The sequence below is a fragment of the Heliangelus exortis genome, chromosome 6, assembly GCF_036169615.1.
Source record: "Heliangelus exortis chromosome 6, bHelExo1.hap1, whole genome shotgun sequence".
NCBI lineage: Eukaryota > Metazoa > Chordata > Aves > Apodiformes > Trochilidae > Heliangelus > Heliangelus exortis.
This window is the reverse complement of record NC_092427.1, coordinates 30,620,909-30,638,596: the sequence shown is the minus strand read 5'-3', so window position 1 is coordinate 30,638,596 and position 17,688 is coordinate 30,620,909. Positions and strand designations below refer to the sequence as shown.

The 17,688-nt window shown below is 40.0% G+C and overlaps 1 protein-coding gene across 4 annotated transcripts in view; it reads left to right on the top strand.

Moving 5' to 3' along the window:
- Window positions 1–4,485, top strand: part of TANK (TRAF family member associated NFKB activator) — a 28,264-nt gene extending 23,779 nt beyond the window's left edge. For all 4 annotated transcript variants that reach the window (XM_071747507.1, XM_071747508.1, XM_071747506.1 and 1 more), the window contains one exon: window positions 4,135–4,485. In XM_071747507.1, coding sequence (XP_071603608.1) covers window positions 4,135–4,302 — 168 coding nt within the window. In that variant the 3' untranslated portion in view covers window positions 4,303–4,485. The remainder of the gene's footprint in view (window positions 1–4,134) is intronic.
- The last annotated feature ends 13,203 nt before the right edge of the window (window positions 4,486–17,688 follow it).

Sequence of the window (17,688 nt, the reverse complement as noted above, 5' to 3'; positions counted from 1 at the left end):
TCCAGTCAAAGGTCTAGAATTTAAGTACTGGATATGCTTTCACATATTTCAGTTCATTTAGATAGTAATTGCTTCTATATCTATTTCAAAGCTGTCATTAATCTTAAGTTCCCCTTAAATTGCTTTCTTTCCACCCTTGATCTCAGCTGAAGAGGGCACATAGTTGTTTTCATTGTTTTTAGTTTGCAGCAGAGAATATGACAAATGGACTAATTAAAAGGCTGAACAGATAAATACATCACTGTGGAAAAATTGTCTACTTTTTACTTCGATGTGAGATGTAAGCAGCACCCTATGCCTCCCCTCTAAGAAAACTTGAAATTTTTGCTTCATAGTTGAAGCAGTCAAGGAGGAAAGCACATTTATTTTTTTCAAATTAAGGGAAGTTCACTGAAATAATTTGTATTAGGTTTATGTAGGTACTTTGGGCTTAAGTTCCAGTTACAGCTACTTGAAGTCCATGGGAGCTTCTGAAGGTAAGGCCCAGTTGCTGTATTGCAGAAAAACATTTGGCAGGTTGACAATCACATCCAAATACTTCTCATCATGTAACATACTGTCTCAATTGAAATTGCTAGGAAAATTATTACAGACCTTTATAAACTGTTTGGGGGCTTTTTTTACATTCCTATGGCTTTTCTCACACCTTGTGAGAGTAGGTTTTTTCAAGAATAAACAGATAGTGACATTCAGGAATTCTTTGAGGGTTGAATTGGCATATTTTTTACTGTTTACATTGATGTGGTTTTGTGGTCTATGCTAATGACAAGATACATGCAGCAGAAGAGCTTTACCTCTTTAATTTGGCCACTGCATGACATGCAAAACTAGCATCTGCAAAAAACAACTGTAGGATATGTTAGCTTTGATTCTTTCTTCTAAAACATGCCCAGTCAAGCTTAACTTTCTGTTGCAAACCAGTTTTGGATGAAAAGTTTAAAGCCTGGCAAGTTTGCTGTTCTTCATAATTTTATTTTAAACTATAAACCTGATTTTTCAAAATATATTTTAAATACCTACATGTAATGTAGGAGATCCCAATTCTATACCAGCTAACTAATGACAGTTCTTATTGAGCTTTATTTTTCATTGGATCTTCAGTTAAAGTTGTGACTGAATTAAACGAATTAAACCCTTTATTTTATCACTGGTAGAATTCCTGTGGAGCTGTGAAGTGTTCACTCCATTGCCTGTTACTACCCTTTTTCTGTATTCCCCCTCCAGTTTGTTCTTTTACTAGTTATTCTGTCTATTCATTTCTCAATAGATGGCACCCTGCATTGTGCAGTACAGCAAGTGAAACAGCTGGTATGTGATTATAAATTAGTAGATGAGTATGCAGCTTAAAAAGTAGAGAATTGCAGTTGTATAGCAATAAGCCTTTGCTTTAATCATTGGTATTTCAGCAAACTATTAAAATTAATTTGGAGTTATTTGGAAAATAATAAAATTAATTAATAAATTTTAAATTTAAAATATCTACTTGGTGAGGGAAAGGTAATAATGCTAACAGAAAGAAAGGCAATGGCGAACTGTTTCTGCATTTGTAAGTGGACATAAAGAACATTGGACACAGTAGGACATAAAGAACATTGATGAATACATTACATCTTATCCAGAAGCTTGTTTGAAACAAGCTAATATTACATTAGAATACATTAAATGTACATATGTGTATATGAATAATATCACCTTTATTCTGTCTTCAAGTTTTTAAGTATTTTTCCCAGTGAACAGGACTCAGCTTTAGAGCTTTTTCTGACTATTAATTGTGCTAAAGATTTGATTCACAGATAATACATATGTAAATTAACATACTCATTTTTTTTCAAGTTACTTGCATACATGCCCTTTTGACTGCATTAACCATATTATTAACTTGCTCAATATTTTTACCACCTTTCTAATGGGTTGTTAGACTTCTTACAGCTCCTATTATCCCTGCCACTGGTGAAGCTCAAGTGAGGAGGAATTACATACCTGACTTTTTTTTTTCTGATGTAGCTAAAACTTCCAAGTATTTACTACGTATGTTAACTTATAAAATGGAAAACCCCATAAATGCAATAGATTTGGCAACAGTAAGTTCTTGGAACTGCTCTCAGTTTCTGTAATAAATTTAGCTCTTTCCTCCAATGTGGATCCTAAATCTGAAAACTCAGTACTGTTTTTTTAAGTTGTAACTTTTTAAAAAACATGTGACTGAAAAGAGCAGCAGATTAAAATAAATATAGGTATTAGTGGATCTAGGATTTTACAGACTACATTTAACTGAGGCTTGCATATAGATAGATGCATGTGTTTATTGGTATTCACAATTTGAGGGTTTGTGTCCACCAAAAATATTTGTAAGAATGTTCATGATTTTAAAAGCAAATTGATAGCTTATTTATCTTAATCTGAATATTACTGGCCATTAAGGGGAACATCTCCTTAAATATATTCCTATTCTGAAAAGCATATTGAGCACATGCTTTAACATTCATAGAAAGTGGGAATGAAGTACCTGCCTCAGTGGGTTGCTGGATGAGTACCTCCCCTTGTGCTTCCAAGAGCAGAAATCTTACCATGTCCTTTGGAGTGTTTTTATAATACCATTTTGTCTTTTTTTAAATTATGCTTTACATTATAAGACATGAGAAACAAGTAATTCTAGACACATTTCTGTAAGGATGTATAAGTGTGTCGATGTCTAGATAGATTTAATATGCAATTTACACAAGCAACATACAGTAAGTAGACTCTTTGAGCTGAAAGAAGTGGTGTGATTGCACTTAATTACTAATTAGTCGATTTCATTATATGGATTGCTGACCATAATGAAAGACAGTAAGTCTGCTATTGCTGTCTGATGAGCTGAACACTGTTTAAATAGGGTAAGGACAGGAAATTGACTCCAAGAAGTTTTGCTGTTTAAAAACAAGGTTTCACCACCGTGAAAGCCAGGTTAGTTCTACAGTGAGTTACCATAGGAGGAATAAACAATGGCTTCTAACTATTTGGCATAATAAAATCTGAATAATAGCTGAAAATTAAAATGCTCGCATTAAGCATCAGCAGCAAGAAATTTAAAACTTCTAAAGAAACTGCTTCCTAAAGTCTTCTTTTTTTCCTTTCCATGTGTCAGTGAAGCAAGAGTGGAGAAAACTGAGCCAAAAAAACTGTGGGGTGCTCTTCTCTTCTAGGTTCCATCCCCACATAGAGCTCATACCAGCTTGCTGCCATTCTGTCTACTTTGCAGCCACAGCAATAGGCATTTAGTTTTCAGTTTACTCAAAACCTAATCATCCTGTCCATATAAAATAACAATGTGGTTTATCTTGTGTTGCTCATACTTAAGTAATGAAACTTAATTCTTAACTTTACTTCGAAAACTGATAGAAGACTTGTACACTCTGACTTACAGTGTGTGTCAGGATGAAGTCCATTTAACTCCAGTGTGAGGTAGACTTGCTGGCTTTGAATTAAACAGCTCGGGCACTGAAAGTAGTACAGCTGCTCAGCCAGAGTTAGTATAGTGTATAGAATTGCCTGAATGCATTGATAGATAACTCAGTCCCACTGAGTCTGAAGCTGTCACAGCAGAAGGAATCCCAAAACAAATTTACAGAACATCTATGCTAAAAGGCAGTCTGAGCAAATATGTAACTTAAGCCATGTGACATTGCTCTGATCGTTTTGAAAATAAACTGGAAATTAGTTATGTGTCAATAGGAATAGAAATAAAATAGGATTTGTGTTAACTCTGTACGAGAAACAATTCTAAAGTAAAAATGTGTTTTCTCATTTCTGTTAAACATTGTTATGCACTATGGCTTCTACAGTGAAATACTGGAATGCAAAGTTACAGAAAAGCCTTAATATTTTTCCGACTGATACTACAGATTTTTACTCCTACCAGTATTTATCATTAATAGATACCAAGGCATTCTAAGTGTTTGCAAGGATAGTATATTTATAGAACTTTGAAAAGATCAGAGTCCTATCTTTTCTTAAATGAGAACTCTCTGGTTAATGTGTCTGGCCAGGCAGGTGTGAAGGACATTAGTTTAAAGAGGCAGATATTTTTTATATATAAACATAAACCGCAGCATAATGTAAACCACAGCAATAATAATTTTCTGTTTCTTTCAGCTCATTTGGCAGCCTCAAGACAATGATTTGCTGGCACAAGTTTATACAGACTCTGAACTGAATCAGTGTGGAGTATGTGAATTCTGTCGAGAAGTTTTCCCACCATCTTTAACATCTAAGGATGATTTTCTTCGGCATCTGAATTCCCACTTTGAAGTACAGTCTTAATATATGAAAATTCAATTGATCATTGTTTCTGCCTACGTTTAAGGTTTTTTTTTTTTCAATAGACATGCTAAGAATTCAAGAATTAAGACTTCTTATAACAAGAACTTGTGACTGAAATTGTCAGATAAGCACATTTTTAGTTGTCGTTTGACAAGGTAAAATAAAACTGTAAGTCACTCAGTACTATAATTCACATCTTTGCTTGTTATGCTTAAATATTAGCTTCGAGAATTATGTTAAACACCTAAACACCTTTTCTTTTATAGGTTTTTTTTTTTTCAGTTAATAATTGCCTGAATAAGCCCAAAGTCATTATTGTGTTTATAAGTGTAGACTTGCAAACGTGTGGTATTAACACCTTAATCTGGCTGGAGAAACTGGTGTGCTGCTAGGATTTTTTTATATATATATCCAGTGATGTGATTATGTTCTCTTTGAAGTAAACAGTAGGAGAAATAGGCTCTCATTTTTCATTTCTATTACACTATTTCCAAATTTATTTTACAATAGTGAGCTTCTTAATTCAGATTCTTGTAAAATCACCACAGTAAAAGAATGCCACATATGCCAGAATTAGGATGGGCTTGTTCACTAGTAACATTGATGAATGGTTGACTTCCCCAGGTGTATTGTTTACTAGAGAGCGTAATCAAACACAGCACATAAATGATCCTTTTGCCAAAATGTAACAGTATCAATTTTATGGATAGCTGATACATTTTATAAAAAAATAATATTTTTGTTCATATACCTTTCTAGCATTAAGAATTCGAAAAAAATATTTTGTGAAAGAAGGTTATATTAGTATGAAGGGTAGAGTGAGAAAAAGTTAAACTTTCCCTAAAACTAAGACTAAGAAAGGTTACTTAACATTCCTTCTACTCTGCTATGCAGGATTGCTCAAGTCAAGAGTCAGTAAAGGAAATGGGAATACCTATTTCCCATCACCCAAATCTCAATGACTTCATTTTTAACCAGAATATGCTTAGTGGGTTTCTCAGTGTTTAACACATTTCATTCTGAGAAAGTCTGCATATTTTCTGCATCTGTTTGGATCAAATTTTAAAATGTTGGGTTTTTACTAAGTAATTTAGTAACCTGATAGAAGGTGACTTGGAGTTTTTTGCATTGGAACCAAATAAAGGGTTTAGTCCTGATATTTGATAATAAGCATTAATATTTTCATAGCAGCAAAGCGCAATTTCTTTTCTTAAAAGTTTGTTTGCAGGTGACCAGTTTCTTCTTCCAGTTTCTGGAACAACACCTGCATCGTTTTTAGATGCTTATTTTCCCGCAATTACTGTCACTATTTTAAACATATCATGTTTATGACTGGCAGTCAACAGAATGTACTGTAATAAACAGTACTGTGCAGTGCATGTTTGCTACACGACCTGGAGAAAGAGTTTGTTACTATTAACAGCTCTCATCCCCCGCCGATGCCCAGCACGCTCAACCCTGGGCTCGCCATGAAGCGTGTGAAGTACCTCCCCAGAGAGCACGGCTGGGGTGGTTCCTAGGAGAGGCAGAAGTTCCAGGATTGGGAGGAGAGAAGGGGTTCACACATCTCCAACCAGCCCCACACAAAACCGATTTCGCCTCTCAGCCGTGAAATCCGAGCTCAGGAACTTGCATTACGAAGAGCTGAAAACACTGCAAATCACCTTTAAAGAAAATAGTCATCCGTTCCTCCCCTCCATGCATGGGTGCGTTTTCCCCGTAGAGTTCTGCTGGCAGAAAAGGGAGCCCTGCACCCAAATAGAGCCCCCTCACTGGGCCACCGGTTGCTTGTTGATGGAGGCAGCCTGGCAGCCCCTCTCTGACTGTGGGATGGCAGCCTCCGGGGCAGCCAGGGCAAGGTAGGGGAGAGGGAGAAAGTGAGGGGACACAGTTGTCCAAAGCCTCGTCCAAGGTGGACTGGTAGAGACACGATTGTCCGAAGCTTCATTAGTAAATATATAAACAAATAAAGGATAAGCATTTGTGAGGGAAAGGGGAGAAGAGAAAGAGAAGAGGAGAGGAGAGGAGAGGAGAGGGGAGGAGAGGAGAGGAGAGGAGAGGAGAGGAGAGGAGAGGAGAGGAGAGGAGAGGAGAGGAGAGGAGAGGAGAGAGAAAAGATAAAAAAGGAAAGGAAAAGGAGAAAGGCTAAACTTGTGAGCAACTTCAAGTGAGGCTGAGTGCAGTCCCTGAGGAGGCCCCCACACACATACAGTTTGCCTGGAGAAGGCTGCTGCTGCCAGCGGGGACGTCTGCTTTATTACACTCACCAGAGGAGGCTCAGTATTCCTCCACTCCCCCTTCCATACAAGCTCAGCTCAACATCCAAATGGGAAGTGGGATTTCAATAATAATAATAATAATAATAATAATAATAATAATAATAATAATAATAATAATAATAAAGCATCTGGGGGAAGGAAATGGAACTTCAGAAGGAAGAAAAAAAAGCAAGCTCGTGGCAAGGTGTAGTACCGAACTTTGTCCCCCTCACAGGGCTAAGGCAGTGCCAGCTGGGGTTGCCCCGCGGCTGAAGCTGCTTTCAAGGTTCCCGTAGCTATCGGTGTGCAAAGCATGAACCCCCGTGCTGACAGCTTGTGTTTGCGGGGACTCTAGTTCTGTCCTAAAAGCAAGGAAGCAAACCGTTCTTCTTCTGTTCGGGAGGCTTCTAAAGGGGCATGCTGTGGCCTCACGGCTGCCTCAGCCTAGTGCAGGGCCCAGTGCCGGCGGCCGGGTAGAACACATGTAGCTCCTCTGTCTCCCCGGCTAACTCGACAGCTGCTCGTAGCTCCAGTAATTAGACTGTCAGTGCCTGTTAGAGGAGAGGAAAATGCTTCTATGACAGATTCCACGAGTCCTCTGGGCTTTTTTTAAGATCTCACAGAAATCACCAGAGCATTAACTGAGATCTCTTATTTCTCTGGAACCAGAAGGGAAGAAGTTCCCTCTGCCATGTCGCACTCCAATCAGAGTTCTCTTCTGTGTGAGCAAACACAGTGAATTAACTAGAGGCTCAGGAAAAGTTACCTTACTCCCCTGCCTCCTCGGGAGGAACTCAAAGCTTCCTGGCCGTGGGAACTAACTTTTAAAATCCGCTCCTCATATTGCTGAATTTAAATAAACAGATAATTTAATAGAAATTCAGTCCTCTCCGTTTTCTTAGCGGAGGAGTCGCTTCACGCACGATCCTTCCCCATCTAAGATATAATGTTAATTCAGAGGATGCCTAGGAGAGGCTGTTCCCCTTTATGAACAAAAGCTCTGGAAGATCAAGCCGAGATGCTCCTACCCCCACCCATAGTTCACTCAGCAGATGAGACTCAGAGGAGGCGATTTCTTTTCCTCCCTACAGTATATTCCCCTTTCCCCCGCAATCATACAAGGTTAACGCAACAGAGGAGTCTCAATCCAAATGGCAACTGGGATTGCATTAAAAAAAAAAAACAAAAAAAAAAAAAAACAAAAAAAAAACAAACCACACTGAAGGAAGGGGGAGGAAAAAAATCAGAAATAGGGAAAGAAAAGAGAAAAAGCAGCAGGCTGATTACGAGGTGTCAAAACTGCCAGGAGCAAGAAGGTGATAGCAATCAGGGGTGAGAAGAGTGCGCCATTCGTGCGGGGCAGCTAATTATCCGTCTCATTTGAGAAGAGCAGCATTCGAGGCAGCAGCGTTCGCCTGCTGAACGGTGACAGATTGGCGCGGAGGAGAGGGGAGGTGTTAAAACAATGGAGCCGGGCTTGCGAGCGCTGCTGCATGCTAATCAGCCCGGCCTCCTTCCTTCCTTCCCTCCCTCTCTCCCCTCCTCCCTCTCTCCCCTCCTCCCTCCTTTCCTTCCTCCTTCCCTCCCTCCTTCCCTCCTTCCTTCCCTCCCTCCCTCCCTCCGCCTGCCTGCCACGACCCCTCCTTCTCGCTGGCCGCACCGCAAGCCCAACATAACCAGCCCCCTCCGCAGCAGACAGCACCACTCCCGGCATAGGTGGTAACCTAGAGAGAGTCCCAGTGGGACCGCGCAGCGGGGCAGGCAGCACCCGAGGGGATCTGGCAGGCTGGTGGATATCAGTGGTAGATTTCAGACCTCGCCCTTGCTGCCCAGGCCCCCAGGAGCCCGACAGTATGTGTCCCCTCAAGGGGCAGAGGCGAGGAGCTCTTCGCACAAGTCTTGTGCGTTCCTTATGCTGTCATCCCGGCTCCCTCTTCTCCGCCAGAGGACGGACGAATAGTCAGGACGCAACAGTGCTGCTTAGTAAGACACGACCTACCGCTAAAATTGCAGACCAGGCCGCAAAGGTGAGGGAAGTGCAGAGCCGAGCCAATTCCTGAGGGAATCCAGGGGCTCCGTTGCCCTCATAGCTCTGCACAGTCACCAGAGTCAGGAATGCTAAACGTGCTGTAAGCAAGTACGGACTCTTTCTCCGCTGCTTTTTGTCTTTCTGACTGCTTGGCCTTGCAAGCCTGAATGACCGCACGTACCCAGTTTGCACTCCGTGAGGAGGTACAAAAGGGGCTGCCCTTCCCCGGACCAGGAGCAGCCGTTCCCGTTTACAAAAACTGCGGCAGGGTCTGCAGGGAGAGGAGGAACGCTTCGAGCGGGATCACTTTGACCCTGGCTTTCCCAGATAGTCCACGCTCTGCGGGACTCGCAGGGCAAACCCTAAGGCAGGAGCATGAGCAGCCCAGCTACAGCGAGTGCTCCACTCTGCCAGAGATAAGCAGAGGAATGAGCGTTGGAATGTTTACTCTCCAATATTTCTCAGTTTCCATTCCATCCTGCCCTGAAAGATTTCTGATTACTATACACTTCAAAATAGTATTTATTACAGATTTACATAATCTGTATGTTTTATGTTAAGGGAATAACACATTGATGCTGTACTACTGAAAGGAGTTAATCTAAACTATGTAGTGTCTGCTGTAACAGAGCTGCAACTAAAACATATCCTTGTTTCCTGGCACTGATAAGTAACACATATCCAGAAGGACACTGCCCGGCAGATTAGGTAAGATACCAGGTGAAGCCACTGCTCGACTCCTGAACTTTCATTGGGTTATGGATCAGCACTCAGCACAATTAGGTTATATGCATCTTTGTGTAACCTCCCATTTATTTTAGCAAGTGTCATTACAAATAGCATGTGCCTGTTTTACAACAGGATTCATGCGGGCACACAAACACTGAAAGAGATTAAACTGGTTTAGGCCTGAGGTAAGCAGCACGATAACTCAGGTAGAATGCTATTTAAAACAGATCTGCGTGCATGTACGTCTAGGTGGTACTAATAGCATTTATATTGTGTTATTCTAAGTCTGTCGTTGACTGTACTTGATGAGATTGTCCATGAGCATACAGATGGTGAGATTTTCAAGCTTCTGTGGCATACTGACATCTCCGGCTGTAAAAATAAATTCCCAGATCGCTGCAATACCTAAGGAGTAGAAAAATGTGATCCACCTTAATGTTCATCATTCGAATGCATCTTACATTTTAAGAGATTTTTATAACAGTAGATACACACGTTTGAGCAAATCAGGAATACTGATTTAATTGATTTACAGAATAAAGTAAAAATCAAGATAACAACCTCTGTGCCCTTTTTTAAGAATTTTTTTGTTTGTTTGTTGTTTTCTTCTGAATTTACAGATGGAGGGGGATACAAACTTGCCTTTACTTGCCATTATCTCTAATTTATTTTTTTTAACTTTTAATAGGATGAAAGGAGGAACACATTCAATTGAGTTTGCTTTACATTAAAAGGTTCCTGGATTGTTTCTTTATTTCATTTTGGTTTCCAAACTGGTAAAAAATGACTATTTCTATTTTGATCATTTCTGCTGCAATAAAAAAGTATTTGCCTCAAAAACGAATGGTAAAATACCTTCTAGAATACAACAATCACTTTTTTTCCTGCCTGGGAAGCCACAGTGTGGACTGAACCGTGTATCAGCCTGTTCAGCCTGGAAGCCAACAGCGATAGTGCTTGTAAATAGCTGGGGTAGGGCACCCCTATTGGATAATGTCTGGCCGCAGACAAGGTGCTGTGCTTATCAAGGTCTCTGAGCTGATCGAATTAAATATTTTAAATAGATATATATAGCTGCGTGATATGGTGAAAATGAGCTTTAAAGTCCCCCCCCCAAACATTTTGCAGAGACAAACACATAAAATAAATAGTTTTAGAAGGTTTAAAATATTCAATTGGTGAAAAATAACTAATTGTAAAAACGTGTCTATGTCATTATGCTTAATTTGCCATTCAAATCAAGTATTTCTTAATAAGCTCTATTGTTTCTATCTGTTTTGTGAAATGTAATACGTGTGAGACAGAAAGCAGACTCGGAATGTGAATGAGACTTTTTCTATCGGTTTGGTTTTGGGGGTTTTTGGATTTTTTTTTTTACAAATACAACATTATTCATATTCACAGGCATCTCTAAGTCGAGAAAATGATTAATGGAAGTGACATGGCATTCCTGAGGTCACGATCTCAAAAGATGAAACATTAAATTTTATCTGCTAATCTTTTCTTATATATTATTTCTACGCAATATGAAGGTCTGTAAGCGAAACATTCCATGGTTAATAGCTGTTTTCGCTCTCAGCAGTGACACGAGCTTTGTCAGGCTTTCGCTGTTTGCATAGTTCATTAAAATACTTCAATAAATGACTTGCTGTTTAAAAAAACCCCACTGCACTATCACCCGAATAAAAACATCTATATCCTTCTTTTCCTGCAGTGTCAAGAAGTATAGTCTCTCTGGGCAAAAGGTTAGGTAGCCTTCATAAAGGTTTCCCATCTGTCATCAAGCGCGACATCAAGCCCTCTAGGTGCTGTGAAAATTATTTTCTCCGGAATTCTCCAGCCCAAAGATGCCATCCTCTTAATTACAAGCATTTGAGATCAGGAACGCCACTGAATTCCCTGAAGATTCACAGAAGATATGCAAAAACAATCTCTTCTCTTGCTTGCGTGCCAGGGCTTCTTTACCTGCCCACAAGCTACTCGGCTCATTTACTAGGTAATGATGGATGAACCAAGGCAGCCCGTGCCGTACATGCCACCTCCCCTGACATGCTGCCATTGAAAGTTTCCTCTTTGTAATCCACCAGCAAAGGAGTGATAAATAATGTTATTTTTTTATTATTATTTTTTTTATTATGATTGATCAACTGCCCTTCTCGCCATCACGAGGCTCCTTTACACGGGTCATTCACGTACACGAAGATAACGGAATTAAACACGTGGCTGCGATTGCGGATCATGAGACTTTCAGAACCCGTTTACAACAGGTGCTCTGGAAAACCACATAAAGTAGTATTCCTAGGGTCAGTGTGCGTGCAAAAGGGTGTATGTACAGACGGGGTGCGGAGTCGACCCTTTGTGTGATAAGACCGTGCCAGCACAGCAGAAACTGAGCCTCCGGTCGGGCGAGAATCCTGTCTACAAATGTCCATTAGCACTTTTTCCAGCGGTGAAAACCAGGTGAAAGGCTACCCGACCCATCAGTTTATCAACACTCGAGTGTTAGAGGTTTCTTTTGGGCTAAAGGGATTACAGCAGTTGGAGGAAGAAGTACAGAATGTGAAAAATATAATTAGTCTGATGCAAGTTCTCTTACAGTACAGAACCAGACCAACGGAACTAGCTGGCTGAAGTGATACTGTTCATAGCGCACATAGACCTGGTGGTGGATACGTCTGGAGAGACTCTGATAGTTGTCAATCCGATCAGTGTAGACTGCATTTTTAATCCGTGGAAGCATGGACGTACCTCTGGACATAAGGGTGGAGGCGGAAAAAAAGCCACGTCCAAATTCAATAGGAGCACGGGAGAGAAACCTCGGGCTCCATGCCATCCGAGATGTGAAAGCCCACGGAGACTCAGCAGCCAAAATCACATACACTGATTTTTAAAATAGATTTCTCATCCACGTGTCCATTTAACTGCAGTTGATACAGATCAAATAAGCTTATTACTTATAGATTCTCAGTTGCCTCAAATTATTCTAAACAGTAGCAACAAGAATATCCCTAATTAGAACTGATTCATCTGATTTTCTTATCCAGGGAGTCTAGGGTCCCTAAGTATTAAAAAACCCGCCAGGTTTAGCCCCCCTGCCCAGGGAGCAGGAACAGCAGGTTTCTTTCTACCATTAAATGTATTCTTTCATATAATTTTTTATGATGAAACCTCTTCTAGCACAATACTCCCTGCATGCCTCCAAAGTTTTTATTTCATATATTTTTGTCTATACAAGACACAAGAATTTTAGGTAAGACAAATGTGAGAAGAATATGGATCTGGCAAGTTATACGAAATACTATATGTTTTGGTCATGGAATAACTTCCTAGACCTTAGTAAGATTTTAGGAGTAATTTTTTAAATTTAGTTTGTGTGATGGTAACTTGGCATTATATGACAGGACTGCAACTGCAACTATTTGAAGACGTCTAGTAATCTGTGAATGCCTTGTATATACAAGGAATACTGTATTCCTTGTGCACCCGAGGTTTTACTCAAAGTTCTGACGTGGCGGGTGTGTACGGGGCTCGACGGTCAAGTGTACAATTGACGTTATCAGCAGAGCCTGTAGTCATGTATTCAAGCTCACAATAGGCTTAAAACATAATGGGCGTAAGTGTTGTAAGCATTCGTAAGATATTCTCGCCTTTTACTTCACGTAGAATACCAGGAATATCAGGAAATGCCGTCCAGCCCGAAGACGCTACAAACACAGAAAGAAAATCCAGTTCGCTCAGCCTTTTTCGACCCCACCGTCCGATGGAGAATGGGTGCAACACCTGGAACATGATGTGATTCTCAAACTGGCAAACTTCTAAATGGGCTTCAAGGGAATCATATGGCAGACAAATCCAACCTCACTTTGATTTTAATCTTTCTATCAAAGAGGAGAGATTACTAGGCTGGCAGACCAGCAATTACCCACCCCTTTGCGTGAGGTTAGCAAGATGATGAGGACTCCCGTAGCATTTGAGCAGGTCCTTATCTCTCACTGGGCCTAAGTGACTTTTCCATTAAACGGTGAAGAAGATTAGTATTATATAAAAATGACGGTAAAGCAAATGTTGCTACATAACAGGCTGGCTGCATATTTTTATGAAAAGTTTGTAGGAAATAGCACTGTGGACTTAATGTCTTGCTGTCCTCAAAAACGGTCCCTTTCCTCTTGCGATGTTTCTGAGACGAAGCTAAGAGGACATGAGCTTCCTTTTAAAATTCCTTGCTTGTGTGTGTGCGTTTGTGTTGGGAGGGAAGTTTCTTTCTTTAAAGATAAAACTGTTCCTTGGATCCTTGGATTTTAGATTTTTTTTTTTTCTTTTTTTTTTTTTTTCTTTTTTTGCGACGGCTAAAGGGACACGTCCCCTTCTTTGTCTTCAGAAAAAATGGCAGAAAGTTGGAAACTTCTCACTTTCTCTTCCCCAAATAAACGCTTTGTTACGATTAGATGTGTGGTGCCCTAAAAAACAAACAAACAAGCAAACAAACACCGCAACAACTTCCAGGTCCAAGCATGTTTGCTTGGTTTTTTTTTTTTTCCAAATTCTTTTTGAAAAAACACACCATTCTCAGCCTTTATATTTACAGTCGCAAAACTTCAGTACAATACTATTAAGCCGAGCTCTTTTAAGTTTTATTTGGTGACATTTTCTTAGGTTAACTGTGTTCACAATGATGAGATGCTGTGAGCAGTAACTCAAGTCCCGTAGGAACGCGCGCTGAGAGCGCTGGTGATCAGTTGAGCAGCCATGGCTGGTATATCAGAGGCTAGGACGTACACTGGACTGACTTCACCGTCTTATTTAAATGTTGTGATTTTCTCATTTGTTGCATTGTTTGTACTAATACGAATATCTTGTTATGTTTGTTTTGTCTCCTGGGAGCCAATAAAGCTGTGAAGTTTTTCTTTACACCAAATGCAGCTCTACGGGCGATCAATCAATGGGTAGTTTTTGGATAATCTGCGAGAGTGAGAAAACTAATAAAGCAAGCAACTAAAAAAGGAAAACAAAGTCTATTTTCTGTTACGTTAGCTACGTTAGGAGTCAGGCTTTCCACCATGACTTTATAAGATATTTAAACAGCTACATTTAACTATCAGGACAACACCTCGCTAAATTAACTCGCTGGTACATAAAGGAAAAAGTTTAGACATCGTGACCTCAGCAGCAATGTGGGTGACTTACTCTTACAATTAAATTTACTTTTACACTCTCATTTCTCCCCACCTCCTCCGCAGTGCTATATGAAAAAAACACTAAGGCGAAACAGAGACAAATCATAAAGTGGGACAACAAATAAGTGATTTTAAAAAAATAAATTATTTTTAAAAATTGTTTTGCTGTACCAGGTATAATGTCAAGAAATAGGTAGACAAAGACGATATAGTTAGCTTCTAGGTCGCAACAAGGTCCATGGGAAATCGTGCAATTTTATTTCAAGGCAGCAGTTCTCTTATCATAACAAAATGAGTTATAAACAGATCAAAATAACAATCTGAGTTATCTAGCAGTAGTGGCTGAACTGAACATCACCAGATTACGTGATGAATTGTTAAATTGCAGTAGTATTGTTTTGGAATTGCTAATTAAAAAATAAGTAAACCCCCGTGACTCTGGATATGACAACTGAAAATACCCACGAATTATTTAATAAATGAAGCGTCTAACAACTCTAACACTTCCTGCTCGCCTTGTTAATAAATGTAATTTGAGGTAGATTTAAAAAATCTCCCATCTAAACAGTGAATTCATTACACGACGTTCAGATCTCCAGATGCCTATGGACTCCTCGGAATTAGGTGTTAAATAGACAAAAGTGAACCAAACTGCCTTTAAAAGCACAGCATGACCATGTAATTCTTTTTCCAGTTTGTGGTAAAAAATGATGAAACTTCTTTCCAAGTAGCTATCACCCAGATTTAGTGTGAAAAGTAGTGTAATTGTAATTCACGCCATCAGGGTCTATCACTGATAGACTATCAGCTGTTCTGTAGTTAGGAAGGCTTTCTTTTCAAATAGGAAAGCTGCCAAGTGCTCTGTGATACCTCCAGCAAGCTTATCGGATGGAAGATCGGAGCCAAAACAGCAGCTGCACACATATGCAAATTGGCAATTAATAGTATAACATTCTGGGGATGATTTTTTTCTTTTCTTTTCTTTTCTTTTTTCTTTTTTTTTTTTTTTTTTTTTTTTTTTTTTTTTCTTCCTAATATGGGGAAGTATAGCGGAGCTACCTTAATATTAACCTTACTAGTGACAGGGAACTTTTTGCCTGAGTAGCCAAAGAATAATTACCCTCCGGAGAGACTTTCACTCTATTACTTTCTTCCTTCACACAAAGATCAAAGCTTTGTTGTCCTGCCGAGTTTGTCTCTATAATGAAAGTTAACTTCAGGGGATGTAAGAAAAAAAAAAAAAAAAAAAAAAAAAGGCGGGGGGGGATACCTTGTATCTTCAGTTCTCGAAAGCAGGGCGTCGTGACAATTCGCCCTCCCCTCTGCCTCCTCACTCCCCCCCCAATAAAAATTAATAATAATAATAAAAAATAAAATTAAAAGTCTGGTCGTTTTCTTTTAGTTTAGTATGCTTATGCTGTTGCCTGAAAAGGTGTTCCGTGCTACATGGAACTCTTAGGACTGTGCATTTGTTATGGATACTTTAATCAACGACAAACTAATTGAAAGGATTAGTTTTATGTATTTTCTCCAGCCTGCTGCAGCATACCGGCTTGCTTTATTTAGCCCAGCATGTATGAACATAAGAGTCCCAATTAATGCGGTTGCTTGCTTTAGTTAGAACGTTGCCTTTGAAAGGATCCTCACATGATCCTATTCTTGTAATAGCAGGCTGAAGCTGGAAAGGCTTTGCAAGGCTGCTGCATTTCACACCAGCTCGTCCCCAGCGCTTTACCCAGTGTCTGCCTAGGACAGGCGTGGGGTGATTAGCTAATGTTTTCGGTAATCTGTGAATTCTTAATAGTCTTATTTTCACGAGTAAAGATCTCAGTGTATCTAGGATTAGGAAGAAAAAGCAGATTCTCCACGAAGGCAGGCCAGGAAGTTTGCTTCCCTCCAGGGGCAGATGCGTCAGGAAGCGACTTACTTGGCATCGCTTGTGCCGCAGGCTGCCGTGCGGCGGAAGCCCTCCTCGGACCAACACCACTTCTGCTGTCTTTTTTCGCTGTCACTTACACTCCCACACCAATCCTTTTCCATTTTATGACTTATTAATTAAATTTCTAGTTAAAACACCTTTGTCTTCCTATACCTCAGTTGTATTTACGTCACAAACAGGGGCTGTTTCGGAGCGTGCTGCAGACGAGTGGCGAGGTGCTCCCCTCAGCCGCCGCCCGAGCCCGCCGGCAGCGCGCAGCAGCCCGGCGCGGAGCAGCCGCCGCCGCACGGGCGGACCGGCCCTGCCTGTCTGAACAGCATCTGCTGCCACACAAGGCAAGGATTTTTCTGCTGTACTACTTGGGTCACGCAATAGCTTTAAATCTGGCTGCCCCCTCCCCTCTCTCTTCAAAATAGGCTTTCGCCACCCAAGTCCAACGGCGGCTTTCTAAACCAATACCGAGGACAAAGAAAACACCTTTAGAATTAGGATATAATTTTCCCCCGTTCTGTTCCATGATCAAATCAACGTCACACAACAAGTTAGAGATAAGTGGGGATATAAACAGATCCATACGTTCTGGTTTCGGCTGGAACTGAACTGGAACATATACACATACCTGTATATCTGCACATCTTCTCTAAAGTCAGTTATTTGAGAGGGACATTTTTTTCTTGCAATACTAAGATCTTAAAGGCAGGGTGATACAAATCCTCACCTAAAGTCACCTACAGCAAAAGAAAGACTAGTTTGGCTAAAATATAAATTCGACCAGATGCATACAAGAAAATCTGTTTGTAGGATATTCAACAAGAAGTATTAACATTCAGATGAGCGTCCCATCTCTGTTTGTCTAGATTAGTATTTGTGATGCCTTTTTCCAGATCGCAAGCACTTCTTCATCACCTTTGTTGATCTACTTTTTTATTTTTTCCAGTGTCTTGTAAAAATAGAGAACACAACTGTTCTTTAAATGTGCTGTAGTTTAAGTATGTTTTAAAGTTTTGTATTATTTACCACATTGGTACCTCAATGTTTATTTTTAAAGTATCATAGGATCTCATTATTTCACCTAAAAATTTACTTTGAGAGTTGTAATTTGGACAAAGGATGTCCTTCAAGCCTTCTCACAAATATATATAAAAATATATAAATAAAATACTTTGTATTCACACAACTCCTTTGGTTCCTCTGTTCTAATTATGACATAGATCTCCCTAATCAGCTAAGTTTAAAGAACACGCTTAGGTAATATTT